Source organism: Aquarana catesbeiana, linkage group LG01 (genome assembly GCF_042186555.1).
Source record: "Aquarana catesbeiana isolate 2022-GZ linkage group LG01, ASM4218655v1, whole genome shotgun sequence".
NCBI classification, from domain to species: domain Eukaryota; kingdom Metazoa; phylum Chordata; class Amphibia; order Anura; family Ranidae; genus Aquarana; species Aquarana catesbeiana.
In genome coordinates, this window is record NC_133324.1 from 392,430,318 (window position 1) to 392,448,799 (window position 18,482).

General features: G+C 43.2%; 1 protein-coding gene across 1 annotated transcript in view; it reads right to left on the minus strand.

Annotated features, from left to right (window-relative positions):
* LOC141122046 (transmembrane channel-like protein 2-B) overlaps positions 1–18,482 on the minus strand; it is a 177,243-nt gene that overhangs the window by 67,880 nt on the left and 90,881 nt on the right. Inside the window, exons 11-12 of the mRNA XM_073611876.1 lie at positions 5,929–6,117; positions 136–315 (exon numbers count right to left, since the gene is read on the minus strand). Coding sequence (XP_073467977.1) covers positions 136–315; positions 5,929–6,117 — 369 coding nt within the window. The remainder of the gene's footprint in view (positions 1–135; positions 316–5,928; positions 6,118–18,482) is intronic.

An 18,482-nucleotide genomic window follows, 5' to 3' on the forward strand; every position in this document is an offset into this window, starting at 1 on the left:
TATACTTAGACACATGGAAACACCATAACATGTGTTTCTATAAACAGGTCTTGGAAATCTTAAATGTTTTTTAATGAAACATTATGTTTGTTTATTTAAAATGCTGCATAATTGTAATATGTAAAGCTTTCTTACTTGTGCATTAACATCATTTATTAAAGCCAAAAGGAAGGTGTACAGATTTCCCAGGAACAATGCAAATATCCGTCCAAGTTGCCATTTCAAGGCCAACCTAGGATGATAATTTTCCAACGCAGCTATTGTTTCAAACAATGGAGGGCAAAACATTGACAACAAATTCATTACGATTTCTATCTGAAAAGAGAAAAGAGAAGATAAGCATTGCAATACATTAAAGTTAAAAATAATATGGACTACAGAATACAATAAGGCTAGGTTCACAATACTACACTGCAATTTTGATCCAATCTTCAATGCCATTTTGTAGTGCAGATGCAGTGGGACTGTTTTCTATACAATTTTAATGTGTGTTTTACTACTGTGACTCATTCCTGCTGTTAGCCAGCAGGGATGAGTTATTGGTTGCTAAGGAGCTAGCACCTGCCAGTATCCTAACAACCTGTGACTAATCTCTGCTGTGAGCTTTGAGCAGCAGGGATGAGGCATCGGTTGTTAAGGACCCGCTTGTGTTCTAAAATCAGTGTGTCATCCCTGCTGTCAGCCGGGGATTCATTGCAGACAGCAGAATGTAGTCCCCCCTCAAAATCCATACCAGACGCTTTTCCGAGCATGCAGCTCAGCAGGCCAGGAAAGAGGGGGACGAGCGAGCATCCCCTTCTGAACCATACAAGGCCACATGCCCTCAACCTCGGGGGGTTTTCCCCATGTTGATGAGGACAAGTGCCCCTTCCCCACAACCCTGGCCCAGTGGATGTGAGGATGCAAAGGGTAGCTTATTGGAATCTGGACTATATGGAGAAGGGTGGATGGAGGGCGCGTGATCAATTGCTCACATCAAAAAAGTGTAAAATTTATTCATATGAAATAAAAACAAATAGATAATACCAATACTATGTATCATGCAAACAGATAACAAAATATGTAAAGCATGGAAATTAAAAATAGGTTAAAAGTAACACAAGCCCATGTTAAGGTGAGTGTTTAAAATCGGCTAACGCGTTTCGAGGATAACCTCTTCATCAGAGCCTTGAGAACCAGGGCACAGTCTGTATGGGCCGGTAGGCCAACATGTGTACATCAAAAGGAATGGCTAGTTGGGAGGTGTAGCCTGAGATGAAAAGTTAGTTTTTCTGAGTTTCAAACGTTCTAGGTGGAACGGAGATCAAAAAAATATATATACATGTATATATAATATAATATAATATATATACATATATATATATATATATATATATATATATATATATATATATAAAATATAGATAGAATTATAACTATAAATATAAATAAAGTATGGAGCACATGGCAAGTATATGCAACACAAGAGACATATGATAGATTCAAATAAATATGATAGATGGAAATCACATATATATACATAAGATTGATGAAAGATACAGTGTCTAAAAAAAAAAATTGATAAGGGATACAGTGTCTATAAGAACCATAAATAATTGGTCAATGGTGAACCTTGAAGCAACAAAGTAGAAAAAAAATGTATATATAACTAAAATTTATTAAATGTATATATGTAAGTAAAAGAGGTAGGGAGATGACGGACTGGTGACTAAATGTGTAAACACACCTACCTATGTGGTATGTTGATGGTATGTGTGTTCTCCTTTAAATTTTTGAAGTGGGACTGTGGGGTGGAGTGGACCTGAAAGGGGGGGGGGGAGCACAGTATTGAAACAATCAGGGGGAAACCAGAGAGGTGACCTGGGAGAGATCCCTCAGGACACTGATAGGCAGACAAATGGAACTTCATAGCATAATGCAGAGTGAATGGAGAGGCTGGATACCTGACCTGTCTCACAGGCTGGATAGAGGAGAGATTGCAGCCTGTCTGCGTCCTAGGGGGAGAAGGCTGTCCTGAACTCTAGGAGGAGGGTGGAAATCTCTTTGAATGATACTGGAGCCGTGTGTGTCTGAAGCTGTCTCTCCACCTCAGACACAAGTGAATGTCAGAGTGAGGAGGACTGCTTGTGGGTTATAAGCCGGTTTTGGGGGCGGGCCTGAGCACAGGCTGCATGTACATGTGATGAGCTGGAAACGAGGGGGTGTGGCCGACAATGGAACGCGCGCCGTCAAAGGAGTGGGCGTGGTTGTGCGCTCCAAAGGCGAATATTTTTATTTTTATTTTTTTAAATTTATTTTTATATTATGATTTTTTGTATTTATTTTTATAATTATTATTATTATTATTATTATTTTTTTTTTGTAATATTTATTTTTACAATTATTTTCATATTTATTTTCATATTTATTTTCATTTATATTTTCATTATCATTCTTCCTCCTAATCTGTGTATGCATATGTTGTGTGTGTGTGTGTGTGTATATACACACATTTATGCATATATCTTTATTTTATTTTTTTTAATTAATTAATTAATTTTTTGTCCTTTGTCTTTGCGGGACACGCAACACCATCTCTTTCAGTTCCTCCACAGCTCACAATACTACCATTTCAAACTTAATACACCCTCACAAGCGCAGGAGTAATCTTTCCTTGTCCACAATTTGTATTGGAATCTGGAAGCTCCCTTTACCAAGAGGTTGCCCAGATTCCACCCCCCCTCCCCCCATGTGGAAGGGTAACTGCCCCCAGATGTAAATCCATTGCAAATTAAGATGAATGCTGGCCGTCAAACTACAGGGGAGAAAAAACCTCCACCTGCCGAACATGGCCACTCCCATCGTTTGAAACTCATCGAATTAAAGCGCCGCGTACCCTTTCCACTAAGTAAACAAAGCGGCGGAGTCATCTGGTGACCCTGCCCAATGTTGCCCATCCCCATGACATCATGGGGCAGGGTCTGTGGAAGACGTCAAAGGGATAGGTCACCTGATTTTGCTACCAGGTAACTCCCGCCTCTTTGTTTGCTTAGTAGTGTTCATCGTGATTGACAATGGATTTACAACGGGGAACAATTTTCTTTTTTTTAATTAAATAACTTGGCAAAAACTGTCATGGGTTTTTATTCACTTTGCCCATTTTTTTGGTAAATGAGTACAGTTACTATGTACCCCATACTCATTCCGGGGGGGGGGGTTAGGATAAGCTACTCCCCCTGCACCCCCCACAACCACCAGGCCAGGGTTGTGGAAGGAGACCTTTGTCTTCATCAACATGGGGATAACATGCTTTGCCATGTTGAGAGCATGTGCCCTGATATGGTTTGACGGAGGGACTTGCTCACCCCCCTCCTTTTCTGGCCTGCCAGGCTGCATGCTCTGATAAAGGTCGGGTATTGATTTTAGGGGTACCTGTCACGGAATGTCCCTCACTCCGCTTGAGTGCTTCCGTCATATACCACTTCCTCCCAGTCTGAATATAGATGTCAGATATTCCATTCGCTCCCAAGCACAAAACAAGCCGAGACTTGTTTAGCTGCTGACATGGACTCATTTATTAGAACCAAAATTACAAGTCTTTATATACCCCTAAAGAGGAGGTCCCCCCCTCCTGCTCATATTACTGTAACAATACAACTGTAACCTAATTAATCTAATTAATATGAGCTAGTTGACTAAATCATTTACCCAGACTAGGTGACTCAGAAACATGACCTTTGGGGCAGACTTGTGGTCACTGAGCTTCACACAGTAGTATAAACACAGTAGCAGGAGCTAATTACAATTAACAATACAAACATTGATCTCCCCCCTCTTCAGCCTAGTAGGCAACAAACTATAGTATGAGTAGACTGTCCGAATCCTACCCAGTTCTAGAGGCCAATGTGATCAGCTCTCTCAACTAGCATGTGGAGTTCAGAATCAAACAAACCAAGAATAGTCTTTACATATATCCTGGGAGATATTGTGGATAAATATTACTGTCCCATTTTATGCAATCCAAGACATACCCTCCCAGTCACCATTTCCAATATGGCATACACAGGGTTCCCAGAGTCTGTGTGTCCTGGGGGACAAGGACCCCAATCCAAAGTAACACCCCCTCAAGGGTCCCTAGGCATGCACCTCACAAAGCGTGCCGTTCCCCCAAATGACAGGGCCCATAATCGGTAGGCAAAGGCTGGCATGCAGTCCTCTCCAAAAGCCTCTGTCCCAGGTGAGTCTGTCACAGTACCCAATCCAAAAAAATGGCATGAGGTTCCTCTTAAAATCCATACCAGACCAAAGGGCCTGGTATAAATTTTGATGGGGGGGCATGAATTTTTTCTTAAGTGGGGCTCTTTTGTGTACATTCTGCTGTCAACGAGGAATTCTCTGCTGACAGCAGGGATAAATCATCATAGTTAAGACACCGGCGGGTGCTGACTTCTTAACAATGAACGACTCATCCCTGCTGCTCATAGCAGGGAGCAGTCACTGGTTGTTAGGATGCCGGCGTGTGCTGGCGTCTTAACAACCAGCATAAATGGCACAAAGGATCTCATGTAGATGCGATTTAATGCACTTCTATTAGCATCTATGGATCACAGAAACATACTGCATCACACCAAAGTAGCACAGAACCTACTCCAAAGTCACATCACAGTTGCGATGCATTGATTTGACCAAGCACCATTGATAGCAAGGTTATTTCTATTGTCATGCGATTCAGTGCAACTCAAGTGCGACTCAACTAACCTAAGGTCAATCTGAAACAGCAAATGGAATAACTTTCACAAGCCAGCCAAATGCTTTAATGCGAATGCGAAATTAGCTGTCTGTCAATGCTAAGGCTTCATACACACTGGCTTAAAAATCGCTGCTTTAACAGGAGTTATATGTTCTGCCTGTAGAAGCAGCTCAATGTTATCCTATGTGTCCATGCGCATTAGGATGATTACAGGCATATTTTGAGTTTAGCAATTAGAGGCAGGAAAAAAAAAACTTTCTGGTTTGTATTTTTGATTGGAGCTTTCTATCAGAAAAAAAACTCTCCTAAACTCACCTAAACTGTGTACAAAAACATTCAATATGAGAGTTTTTATTTGTCAAGGGAACTGGAGTTTTTTTAAGCCCAGTATGCATGGAGCCGGAGTGGAGTGTTGGTTCATGAGCCTGGACACAGAAAAGAAGTTCTGGTTTAATAGGAAGAATGTTACAGGCAGGAAAAAGCTCTACTAAAGTGTGATCTGAAGATCCAGCAAAACCAACAGCAATAGTTTGACTAGAGGACACTGCATAAAAACAGAAACAGGGCAGAGAGGAGACCCAGGGAAAGTAGCAGAAGGGAAGTATGTTCAGCACAGCAGAAGCAAATAAATCAGCAGGAAGCTGAGCAGTAGAACGCACTAATGAGGACCAACCTACATTAGGCTGCCAAGCAACTGATCAAAAAGCATCCAATCCACACATCACGGACAATGGATGCCTATATGTCTGGATGAGTATACCAAAGATATACCCCTAAAAATATATAGGTCTATTCTTATCAGCAAAAGAATTAATCTCTGGTTGATAAAACTAATGCTAAGAAAAGTATGGTTTCATGCAACCGATGCCCACAGCTCTTTGAAGTCTGGGTTTTATTTCAATTAAAAAACTCTTTATCTGTTTGTATTGAATCTCACTTTAACCTTGGTTCTTAGGGGCAGAAACTAGCCAATGCACAGTCAGAGTTTCCTAGCAATTGTTCTGTATATCAGTGTTCAGGTGAATGAAGAGTTAACTAAATGGCTGTTGGTTTCTAAACTGCCCTCTAGGGAGTGAACTCCCTCAATTCATGGACCCCACCCACAAATATACACTTGGGAGAAACACATTTGAAAAGGCAGTTTATTTTTAAATGTTGGTTGCACATTATTCTTCCAACCATCAATTTATCATCCATACCTCATTATTCTGATACCAGGTTGGGTTATCCAATTTTTTAAATTCTTGTCCTCTCTGTACAACAAAATAAATGAGGTAGCCACTTCCTCCAAGAACAGCAAGAACCAAAACATTTGCCAATATGATTAGAAAGCGTTGAAGATGAACATTTTGTTCCTTTGTGTTCTCTTGCTCTTCCACAATAGTTTCCTGTTGACAAAGAATATCAGCTGAAAGTTGATTTTTGCAGACATCTAAGAAGTAAAGATCATATGTGCTTAAACTGCATCTGTGCCCAAACAATGAACGTTAGACTATTGATATATTCTTTACAAGCAGTAAAAATCCTTAAAACCAGCCCTCACTCATGTCCTAGTAGTTGCTTGTAAGGTGAAGTAATTAATTCTCAAAGATCATCAATGGTCACAACAAATATTGTTAATAGGGATGAGCTTTCTGTTCGAGTCGAACATGAGTTCAACTCCAACATCGGCTGTTCAATCGTTCGTTGAAGATCGAACATTATGGGGCATTCATGCCAAATTCGAGCGGCGTGTCACGCCCCATAATGCACTGCGTCATCGCAGTGCATTGCTGGCTGATGATTGGCCAAGCATGCAATATGACACGCATTCTTTGGCCAATCACAGCGCCGTCAGCAAAGAGAGCCATAATTGGCCAAAGGCAGGGTGCCTTTGGCCAATTATGGCTCAGGGGGTTAAGTCCATGCCCCTCACTATATAAGGCCGCCTGCACGTCGGCCCTGTGTAGTGTGTTGCTGGCGTTGAATTGAGCAGGCAGTCCGTTCCTGGTGTACTGTTTCTAATCTACAGTACTTCAGGCAGGCAGGTGATTCAGTTAGCTGCAGTGTATTTAATATATATATATATACAGTCAGAGTGGTGTATATATATATATATATATATATATATATACTGTATCCAGTTTAGCTAGATCTCACTGCAGTCCATTCCCAGTGTACTGTTTCTAATCTACTTCAGGCAGGCAGATGACTCAGTTAGCTGCAGTGTATTTAGTATATATATATATATATATATACAGTCAGACTGGTATATATATATATATATCCACTGTATCTAGTTAAGCTAGATCTCACTGCAGTCCGTTCCTGGTGTACTGTTTTGAATCTACTTCAGGCAGGCAGGCAGGTGATGGTGATTCAGTTAGCTGGAGTGTATTTAATATATATATAATAATAATAATAATATTAATAATACATTTTATTTATAATGCACTTTACATCAAAAGATCTCAAAGTGCTACAGGTTAAAATGAACAGTTTATACAAAGAAACAAAAACTAAACTAAAAAGAACAAAAAGCTTTGCTAAAAAGAAATTACTTAAGACCTTTTTTAAAACAATCAGTAGATTGAGGAGCCCTCAAGGTGTCAGGTAGGGCATTCCACAGGCGTGGGGCAGCTGCACAAAAAGCCCTATCTCCTATTGTCCTAAGTCTAGTTCTAGGTAATTGAAGAAGGTTTGAGTGAATGGAGCAGAGGGGATGTAATGTGTTTTGTGGTTTAAGAAGTTCTTTGAGGTAAGAAGGAGCATGACCCTGTATACATTGGTACGTAAGGCGGGAAACCATGTACTCAATCCTGGCGGAGACAGGAAGCCAATGGAATGAGTGGAGAATGGGAGTAATGTACTCATGTTTCCGCACTCCTATCAGGATCCTTGCTGCAGAGTTTTGGATATACTGAAGCCTCTGCAGACTCTTTCTAGGACTCCCAAGGACTCCCAATGAGAAGTGCGTTACAGTAGTCCAGTCTGGAGGAGATAAAGGCATGAACCAGCCAGACTAGTATATATACATACATATATATATATATATATATATATATATATATATATATATACACAGTGGGGACGGAAAGTATTCAGACCCCCTTAAATTTTTCACTCTTTGTTATATTGCAGCCATTTGCTAAAATCATTTAAGTTCATTTTTTTCCTCGTTAATGTACACACAGCACCCCATATTGACAAAAAACACAGAATTGTTGACATTTTTGCAGATTTATTAAAAAAGAAAAACTGAAATATCACATGGTCCTAAGTATTCAGACCCTTTGCTGTGACACTCATATATTTAACTCAGGTGCTGTCCATTTCTTCTGATCATCCTTGAGATAGTTCTACGCCTTCATTTGAGTCCAGCTGTGTTTGATTATACTGATTGGACTTGATTAGGAAAGCCCCACACCTGTCTATATAACACCTTACAGCTCACAGTGCATGTCAGAGCAAATGAGAATCATGAGGTCAAAGGAACTGCCTGAAGAGCTCAGACACAGAATTGTGGCAAGGCACAGATCTGGCCAAGGATACAAAAAAATTTCTACTGCACTTAAGGTTCCTAAGAGCACAGTGGCCTCCATAATCCTTAAATGGAAGACATTTGGGACAACCAGAACCCTTCCTAGAGCTGGCCGTCCGGCCAAACAGCTATCAGGAGAGAAGAGCCTTGGTGAGAGAGGTAAAGAAGAACCCAAAGATCACTGTGGCTGAGCTCCAGAGATGTAGTCAGGAGATGGGAGAAAGTTGTAGAAAGACAACCATCACTGCAGCCCTCCACCAGTCGGGGCTTTATGGCAGAGTGGCCTGACGGAAGCCTCTCCTCAGTGCAAGACACATGAAAGCCCGCATGGAGTTTGCTAAAAATCGCCTGAAGGACTCCAAGATCGTGAGAAATAGGATTCTCTGGTCTGATGAGACCAAGATAGAACTTTTTGGCCTTAATTCTAAGTGGTACGTGTGGAGAAAACCAGGCATTGCTCATCACCTGTCCAATACAGTCCCAACAGTGAAGCATGGTGGTGGCAGCATCATGCTGTGGGGGTGTTTTTCAGCTGCAGGGACAGGATGACTGGTTGCAATCAAGGGAAAGATGAATGCAGCCATGTACAGGGATATCCTGGACAAAAACCTTCTCCAGAGTGCTCAGGACCTCAGACTGGGCAAAAAGGTTTACCTTCCAACAAGACAATGACCCTAAGCACACTGCTAAAATAATGAAGGAGTGGCTTCACAACAACTCCGTGACTGTTCTTGAATGGCCCAGCCAGAGCCCAGACTTAAATCCAAATTGAGCATCTCTGGAGAGACCTAAAAATGGCTGCCCACCAACGTTTACCATCCAACCTGACAGAACTGGAGAGGATCTGCAGGGAGGAATGGCAGAGGATCCCCAAATCCAGGTGTGAAAAACTTGTTGCATCTTTCCCAAAAAGACTCATGGCTATATTAGATCAAAAGGGTGCTTCTACTAAATACTGAGCAAAGGGTCTGAATACTTAGGACCATGTGATATTTCAGTTTTTCTTTTTTAATAAATCTGCAAAAATGTCAACAATTTTGTATTTTTCTGTCAATATGGGGTGCTGTGTGTACATTAATGAGGAAAAAAATGAACTTAAATGATTTTAGCAAATGGCTGCAATATAACAAAGAGTGAAAAATTTAAGGGGGTCTGAATACTTTCCGTCCCCACTGTGTGTATATATATATATATATATATATATATATATATATATATATATCCACTGTATCCAGTTTAGCTAGATCTCACTGCAGACCGTTCCTCCTGGTGTACTGTTTCTAATATACTTCAGGCAGGCAGTTTATTCAGTTAGCTGCAGTGTATTTAGTATATATATATATATATATATATATATATATATATATATATATACACTGTATCCTGTGTAGCTAGATCTGACTGCAGGCCATTCCTGGTTTACGTATTAAAATACACTTTCAGGCAGGCAGGCAGGCCAGGCAGGTTATTCAGTGATCTGCAGTGCATTAAATATATATACTGTCTCCAACATATACTGTATATATCCACTGCTGTCAGGGATCTACCAGCGCCAGACCTGGGCGTTTTCATGCGCCTATGCGCCGGCGCGCCCATGTTCAAACTCTGCAGCAAACCTCTACTGTTAGCATGCATCAGCGCGGCGCGTGTGCACGGGCGCATGCGCGTTAGCGCTGTTTTGCCGCCATGGGTGCATTGCTGCTTTGTCTCAGCTCTGTGATTTCTGTTAACCTGCACCTGATTGATTGTTACCCGATTGACCCGGCTTGTCTGACCATCCGTCCCACTCCAAACCCGACCCGGCCTGCCTGACTATTCTGCTGCCTCTACCAAATACCGTTGCCGACCTCTGCCTGCCTACTTACACTGCCTCTGCCTGCCATTATTGCCTGTCTCATCTACCTGCTGACCCGGACTGTTTGACCTTGCTTTTGCCTGCTGTTTGCTCTTGCTGTTGCACCTCCAGCTCCAGCTCCAGCGATCTCTGCATCTCCAGTGTCCCAGCCTGCTGCTTCCTGTTTACCTGCTTCCTGTTTACCTGCAGTCCAGCCATCCCAGGAGGGATCTTCATCTCACTCCAGCATCAGAGACTCTAATTCAACAGGCACTCCTACCCCACTGTGCTCAGGAGACCACTGTCCCCACTCCAGTGGCTCCTGAACCAGCGTTGTATGAGAGGTCTTCTCCTACAAGTCAGGCTCTACTACCAGGTACCTAACAACTGCATTCCAGTCTAGCCAAGCCTATATCTGACTGCAAGCCATTGCTGGTGTACGTTTTCAAATAAACTTGCAGGCAGGCAGGTGATTCAGTGATCTGCAGTGCATAAAATATATATACAGTCTCCTACACATATATATCCACTGCATTCTGGTCTAGTCAAGCCTATATCTGACTGCAGGTAGTTCCTGGTGTACGTTTTCAAATACACTTTCAGGCAGGTAGGCAGGTGATTCAGTGATCTGCAGTGCATAAAATATATATACAGTCTCCTACATATATATATCCACGGCATTCTAGTCTAGCCAAGCCTATATCTGACTGTAGGCCATTGCTGGTGTACATTTTCAAATAAACTTTCAGGCAGGCAGGCAAGTGATGCAGTGATCTGCAGTGCATAAAATATATATACTGTCTCCTACATATATATCCACTGCATTCTAGTCTTGCCAAGCCTATACCTGACTATAGGCCATTCCTGGTGTATGTATTCAAAGACACTTTCAGTCAGGCAGGCCAGGCAGGTGATTCAGTGATCTGCAGTGCATAAAATATATATATACAGTCTCCTACATATATATATCCACTGCATTCTAGTCTAGCCAAGCCTATATCTGACTGTAGGCCATTGCTGGTGTACATTTTCAAATAAACTTTCAGGCAGGCAGGCAAGTGATGCAGTGATCTGCAGTGCATAAAATATATATACTGTCTCCTACATATATATCCACTGCATTCTAATCTAGCCAAGCCTATACCTGACTGCAGGGAATTCCTGGTGTAATTTTTCTAGTAAACTTAAGGTGGTGTTTTGCTAATCCAATTTTACAGCATGTCTGGAAGGCCACCAAGGAAAGGCAGCCGCTCACAGGCCACTAAATGAGGGCAAACAGGCTCTGTGTCTACAGCCAACAGTGCTGGTCATGGACATCCTCAGCACGTGGCCGTGGGGCACGCTTGTCCTTTTTTTTGACAGCTGGCCGTGTTGAGCCACAACATGCAGAAGAATTGGTAGAGTGGATCACAAAGCCGTCCTCATCCTCCTCATCCTCTGTCACCCAGGCTCAGAGAAGTTTGACTGCCAATGCAGCTGCCAAAGCGGCCTATTCCATCGGCTCAATGGCATCAGTCACTCCTTCCCTAGCCCCACCATCATGTCATGAGGAGTCCCCCGAACTGTTCGACCACAGTGTCGGGTACATGCTGCAGGAGGATGTGCAGCAATTTGAAGGCTCCGATGATGGTACCCAACTTGAGGATGAAGGCAGTAACGTGAGCCCAGAGAGAGGGGGTGCCCAAGAAGGACAAGAAACTGGCAGTCATGTTCCCCCCCGCTGCAGCATACTGCCAGGTTTGCTCCAGTGGCGAGGAGGGAGGGGATGATGACGTCACTGACTTAAGGACAGCCAACCCACTGCATCACACCGCAGAGCTCCGCATGTGCAGGGTGCTGCTGACTCCACGTGTTTTTTCAAAAGTTCTTTTGTGTTGGCCTTTTTTGAGACGTGTGCAGAAGATCGCACCATTGCTGTTTGCAACATATGCCTGAAGCGTATCAAGCATGGCCAAAACAGCAGCCACTTGGGCACCACGTTCTTGACCAGACGTATGTCAAGCTCCCATGCAGTCCGTTGGCAACAGTACTTAAAAGACCCACACCAAAGAACAAGGCAGACCTTTCCTTGCTCCTCATCAGCTGGGATCTCCAACCCCACTATACCTTCAGTCCTCTCAGAGACTTGCACTGAGAGGAATAAAGGTGTAGAATTAGGTGTCCCAAGCACTTGCGGGCAATCTGCTAGCGGTACACCTAAATCCGATTGTAGCAGGCAAATTTCCCTACCCCAGTTGCTAAACCGTCAAGAGAAATTCGGTCCCAGCCATCCACATGCTCAGCGGCTGAATGCTAGTTTGGCTAAATTGCTAGCACTCCAACTGCTGCTTTTTTAGCTGGTAGACTCTGCCCCCTTTTGAGAATTTGTGGTATGTGCGGTACCTCAGTGGCAGGTTCCCAAACAACATTTTTTTTCTAGGAAGGCCATTCTGGCTCTCTACCGGCATGTGGAAGGCCTCGTTGGACAGAACAGTCGGCGGTAAGGTGCATATTACCGCTGACTCATGGTCCAGCAGGCATGGACAGGGATGTTACCTTTCTTTCATGGCGCACTGGGTAACCCTGCTGGCAGCTGGGAAGGATGCAGAACGGGGTGCAGTAATGTTGGAGCTTGTTCCGCCACCATGCCTCCAAAATGCTGGTAGTGGTGATTCTGCCACACCTCTCTCTTCCACCCCCTCCTCTTCTTCCTTCTTATTCCTCTATGGCCTCTTCCTGTGCAGATTTGTCCTCAGAACCAGCGGTGCTCTGTAGGCATTCTAGGGGCTACGCAAGCACTCAGGCAAAAATATGCCATGCGGTGCTTGAGTTGGTCTACTTAGGAGACAGGAGCCACACTGAGATACTGGCAGCTCTGCAGGAGCAGGTTCAGATGTGGCTGATGCCACGCCAGCTTCAGCCAGGAATGGTGGTTTGCGACAATGGCACCAACCTCCTCTCCAGAAGGACCATCGTCCGAAACATGTCGGGTTGCTGAAGCCATCTGTTCCTTGTTACTACGCAATTTTTTTATATTTACTTGTGATCACTATTTTTTAATTATCTTATCATCTGTTTGCAAAGAATCTTTTCTCTTTGGTGGTTTTCAATAAACCTTATACAACTGATATTATGTGGAGACTTTTTTTCTTTCTCTACATGAACCCACACCTGGTGTGGTGAAAGCTGCATCCTCCAGCTGCTTGCTCGCTGCGAAGGCGAATCCATCCATCCGTTGAGGATTTAAACACCATCTTCTACCTACGGTTGCCCCAGAAGGGACCATTGGAACCTACTATCAGCGCCTCCAAGCAAGCACCCCTAGGATCGGTTGATTCACAAGCCTGAATGACACTCCGCCGTATGGTGAGTGTATCCACCTCTTCTGGTAAGCGTATTTACCCCTTCTACTTACGTGTGGATTCTGAGCACATGAAGACCACTCATTTGATTTAAGAACATCATCCACATATGTTCCTCCTTTCTCTCACTAGAAGTATCACGTTGTTTTTGCTGATGAACTTTCACCTCACTTTATTTTTTGTGGCTTTTAACTATTACCACATGGAAACATTTGCTGTTGTACACATTATATATGTACAGGGGGTGTTAGTCCACCCCTCCGCTTTCATCTCACTTAGCGCTGCATTCATTTATTATTTTTATTTTTATTGCACAGTTACTATACTGGTGATGCTGGCTGCTTTTTTGTTCACATGATCCTTTTCTAGTAGCGCAATGATATTTGTCTATTTTTTATTCCTGCAGGTCTGCCTATCACACAGGAAGAGGAGGAGGAGGAGAAGGAGGATTGTGTCAGCATGAAGGTGGAGCCTGGCACTCAGCATCAGCAGCAGTCTTCAAGGGATCGTTATCAGTCCCCAAAAACCCATGGACTTGTACGTGCCTGGGAGGAGGTGGCTGCGGATCATGTCGTCCTTAGTGACCCAGAGGATTGCGGACCGAATGCCTCAGCAAACCTACGCTGCATGGCCTCCCTGATCCTGCAAAGCCTGCGAAAGGACCCTCGGATTCGTGGTATAAGGAGAGGGATCAGTACTGGCTGGCAACCCTTCTTCATCCATGTTACAAGGGCAAGGTTGCGGAACTTATCCAGCCTTCGCAGAGGGAGCAGAGGATGAAACTCTTCAGGAGGCCTTGCAGAAAGGTTTGTGCAATGTGTTTCCAGAGCCTGGGAGGTTACAATTTCCTGGTCATCCTGGACAATGTGGTGCTGAGCGTTCGGTCAGTCACACAAGGAGCGGTGAAGAAGGTGGCCATCTGACCGATACTGGTTCAGACAATTTTTTAGTCCGCAGCCCCAAGGTCTGATCAGTACCAGCAACCATCGCCAGTGTCTGATTTACATTGTGCCGGAATACCTTGGGGCAAGATCAGACTTAGAGACCTTTCCAACCGAAAATCCACTGGGTTACTGAGTCTTGATGATGGATCACTGGCCAGAGCTTGCACAGTATGCAATTGAGCTACTGGCCTGTCCTGCATCCAGCGTTCTATCTAAATGCACATTCAGTGCTGCTGGAAGCTTTGTAACCGATCACAGAGTGCGCCTGTCCACAGACTCTGTTGATCGGCACACCTTCATAAAAATGAATCAGTCTTGGATCACCAGCTACCAAGCACCTGATGCTGATGTAACCGATTCATTTTTTTATGAATGTGAGATCCCTTAAAGACTGCCTATGCTGATGCTGAGTGACTATCCTTTTATGCTGAGTGACTATCCTATTCCTCCTCAATGTTCATGTTGATAGCTTCTAAGAACATTTTTGGTTCTGGGCACCAGCACCAGTGCCCAATTTTTCTGCCCCTGTTTAACAGGGGCGTGTAATTACAATTTTTGCTGTTCAACAGGGGCATGTAATTACAATTCTTGATATAATATTTCACAGCAGGGCCCGTTCCAGCGCCCACCAAGAGTAACTGTGAGGGCTTACAGTGTTCTGGTACTACCAACATTTTCTGAACAGGGGCACAGACAGCAAAACAAATATTACAGGGGTGATGATAACCCTTCCCTATGTTATCCAAAAAGCTTAAAAATAAATTTTTTGACTGTAGCTACACTTAAAAAATGTACCTGTTCCAAATTACAAACAGATTCAACTTAAGCACAAACCTACAGTCCCTGTCTTTTTTGGACCACCTGTATACTGCTGTTCAGAGTATATAGGGCCTGGGGCCCCCACGCCTTTTCTTTTTTTAATTTGGGTGCAGGGTTCCCCTTAATATCCATACAAGACCCAAAGGGCCTGGTAATGGGCTGGAGGGTTACCCATGCTGTTTTTCTCAATAATTTTCATCCATATTGCTAGGACTTGACATTACATTACAGCCGCAAGCAGTTTTAAATCACTTTTATTCCTTTAGAAATGTCATTTTGTGCAGGGACTGTTCTAAACACGGGAAACACGTGCCACTTTACAGGCATACTATAGACACCCTTCAGGTACGATATTTAAAGGAATATTTCACTTTTATTTTTTCACTTTAAGCATCATTAAAATCACTGCTCCCAAAAAAAGTCTGTTTTTAAAATTTTCTTTTGCATTGATACAGGGTCCCCAAACCCTTTTTAGGACAATAACTTAGCATATTAGCCTTTAAAATTTGCACTTTTAATTTCTCACGTTCAAGTCCCATAGACTTTAACCACTTCCCGCCCGGCCTATAGCAGAATGACGGCAGGGCGGTGGTTGCATTATCCTGATTGGGAGTCATATGACTTCCTGCAGGATAACAGCTGCCGCGTGCCCATGGGGGTGTACATCATGACGATCGGTGGACAGCACCACCGATCTCGGTAAAGAGCCTCCGACGGAGGCTCTTTACCACGTGATCAGCCGTGTCCAATCATGACTGATCACGATGTAAACAGGAAGAGCCGGTGATCTGCTTTTCCTCACTTGCGCCTGACAGACACGAGTAGAGGAGAGCCGATCGGCGGCTCTCCTGACAGGGGGGGTCTACGCTGATTGCTTATCAGTGCAGCCCCCCCTCAGATGCCCACACTGGACCACCAGGGAAGCCGCCAGGACCACCAGGGAGGCACATAACATGTGGATGGCCAGGTACATCCCCCATGGCCATCCACAGATCACAGATTAATGCCAAATCTGTGCCAATCAGTGCCCACATATGGGCACTGGCTGGCACCATTATGTAACAGAATAATTAAGTGATGCCCGGCAATGGCACCCATCAGTGTCATTAGTGCCACCCATCAGTGTCCATCAGTGTCACCTATCAGTGCCCATCAGTGCCCATCTGTGCCACCTATCAGTGCCACCAATAAGTACCCATCAGTGCCAACTATGAGTGCCCATCAGTGCCGCCTACGAGTGCCCATTAGTGCCACCTATGAGTGCCCATCAGTGCCACATACCAGTGCCCATCAGTGCCACCTATCAGTGCCCATCAGTGCCGCCTATCAGTGCCCATCACCAGTGTCCATCAGTGCCACCACATCAGTGCCACCTCATCGGTGCCCATCAGTGCCACATACCAGTGCCACCTATCAGTGCCCATCAATGCCACCTATCAGTGCCGCCTATCAGTGCCCATCATCAGTGCCCATCAGTGCCACCTCATCAGTGCCACCTCATTGGTGCGCATCAGTGCTGCCTTATCAGTGCCCGTCAGTGCAGCCATATTAGTGCCCATCATTGAAGATGAAAACGTACTTATTTACAAAAAATTTAACAGAAACAAAGAAAAACTTGTTTTTTTAAAAAAATTTAGGTCTTTTTTTATTTGTTGCGCAAAAAATAAAAATCGCAGAGGTGATCAAATACCACCAAAAGAAAGCTCTATTTGTTGAAACAAAATGATAAAAAAATTTGTTTGGGTACAGTGTAGCATGATAGCGCAATTGTCATTCAAATTGCGACAGTGCTGAAAGCTGAAAATTGACTTGGGCAGGAAGGTGTCTAAGTGCCTGGTATTTAAATGGTTAACGGTGTTCGAATGTTCGTGTGAACTTTCGGTCCGTTCGCATGTTCTGGATGCGAACCGAACCGGGGGGTGTTCGGCTCATCCCTAATTGTTAACATTAAAGGATTGGCAGACTGCCAAGATCTGGCCTAGGAGTTGATTTACTAAAACTGGAGAGTGTAAAATCTGGCACAGCTCTGCATAGGAACCAATCAGCTTCCAGGTAATTTTATCAAAGCTTAATTGAACTAACTGAATTTAGAAGCTGATTGGCTACCATGCACAGCTGCATCAGATTTTGCAGTCTCCAGTTTTAGTAAATCAACCCCATAGTGTGTTACCAACTTTATTGGTTAAAAGTTTTCTGCTCCCAATTTCTGCATGCTCTGTTGTGTCTACATTTTGAACATTAAACTATTGATATATTCTTTACAAACAGTAAAATGCCTTAAAACCAGCCCTCACTCATGCCCTAGGTGCTTGTAAGGTGAAGTAATTAATTCTCAAAGATCCTCAATGGTCAAAACTAATACTGTTAACATTAAAGGTTTGTCAGGCTGCCAAGATTTTAAATACCTTGTAAAAGAAATTCTTCTAAGTGAATCTTACACACAACAACAGTGTTGTTGGGCATACTGACACAATGCATTACTAATTTTTAGTACACACAAACACAACAAAAACAACACAAACAAAAACAACACAGACAATGGAGACAGGTCATAAACAAATACTGGCCACGGTTATTGGCTGACCCTATAGTAAGAAACTATGTCGAGGAAAAAACACAAATTACCTACAGACGAGCCGAATCTTTAACCACTTCAGCCCCGGAAGGATTTACCCCCTTCCTGACCAGAGCACTTTTTACAATTTGGCACTGCGTCACTTTAACTGCTAACTGCGCGGTCATGCAATGCTGTACCCAAACGAAATTTGCGTCCTTTTGTTCCCACAAATAGAGCTTTCTTTTGATGCTATTTGATCACCTCTGCGGTTTTTATTTTTTGCGCTATAAATGGAAAAAGACCGCACATTTTGAAAAAAAACGATATTTTCTACTTTTTGTTATAAAAAAATGCAATAAACTCAATTTTAGTCATACATTTAGTCCAAAATGTATTCAGCCACATATCTTTGGTAAAAAAAATGTCAATAAGTGTATATTTATTGGTTTGCGCAAAAGTTATAGCGTCTACAAACTAGGGTACATTTTCTGGAATTTACACAGCTTTTAGTTTATGACTGCCTATCTCATTTCTTGAGGTGCTAAAATGGCAGGGCAGTAGAAACCTCCCCCCAAATGACCCCATTTTGCAAAGTAGACACCCAAAGGAAACTGCTGAGAGGCATGTTGAGCCCATTGAATATTATTTTTTTTTGTCCCAAGTGATTGAGTAATGACAAAAAAAAAAAAAATTACAAAAAGTTGTCACTAAATGATATATTGCTCACACAGGCCATGG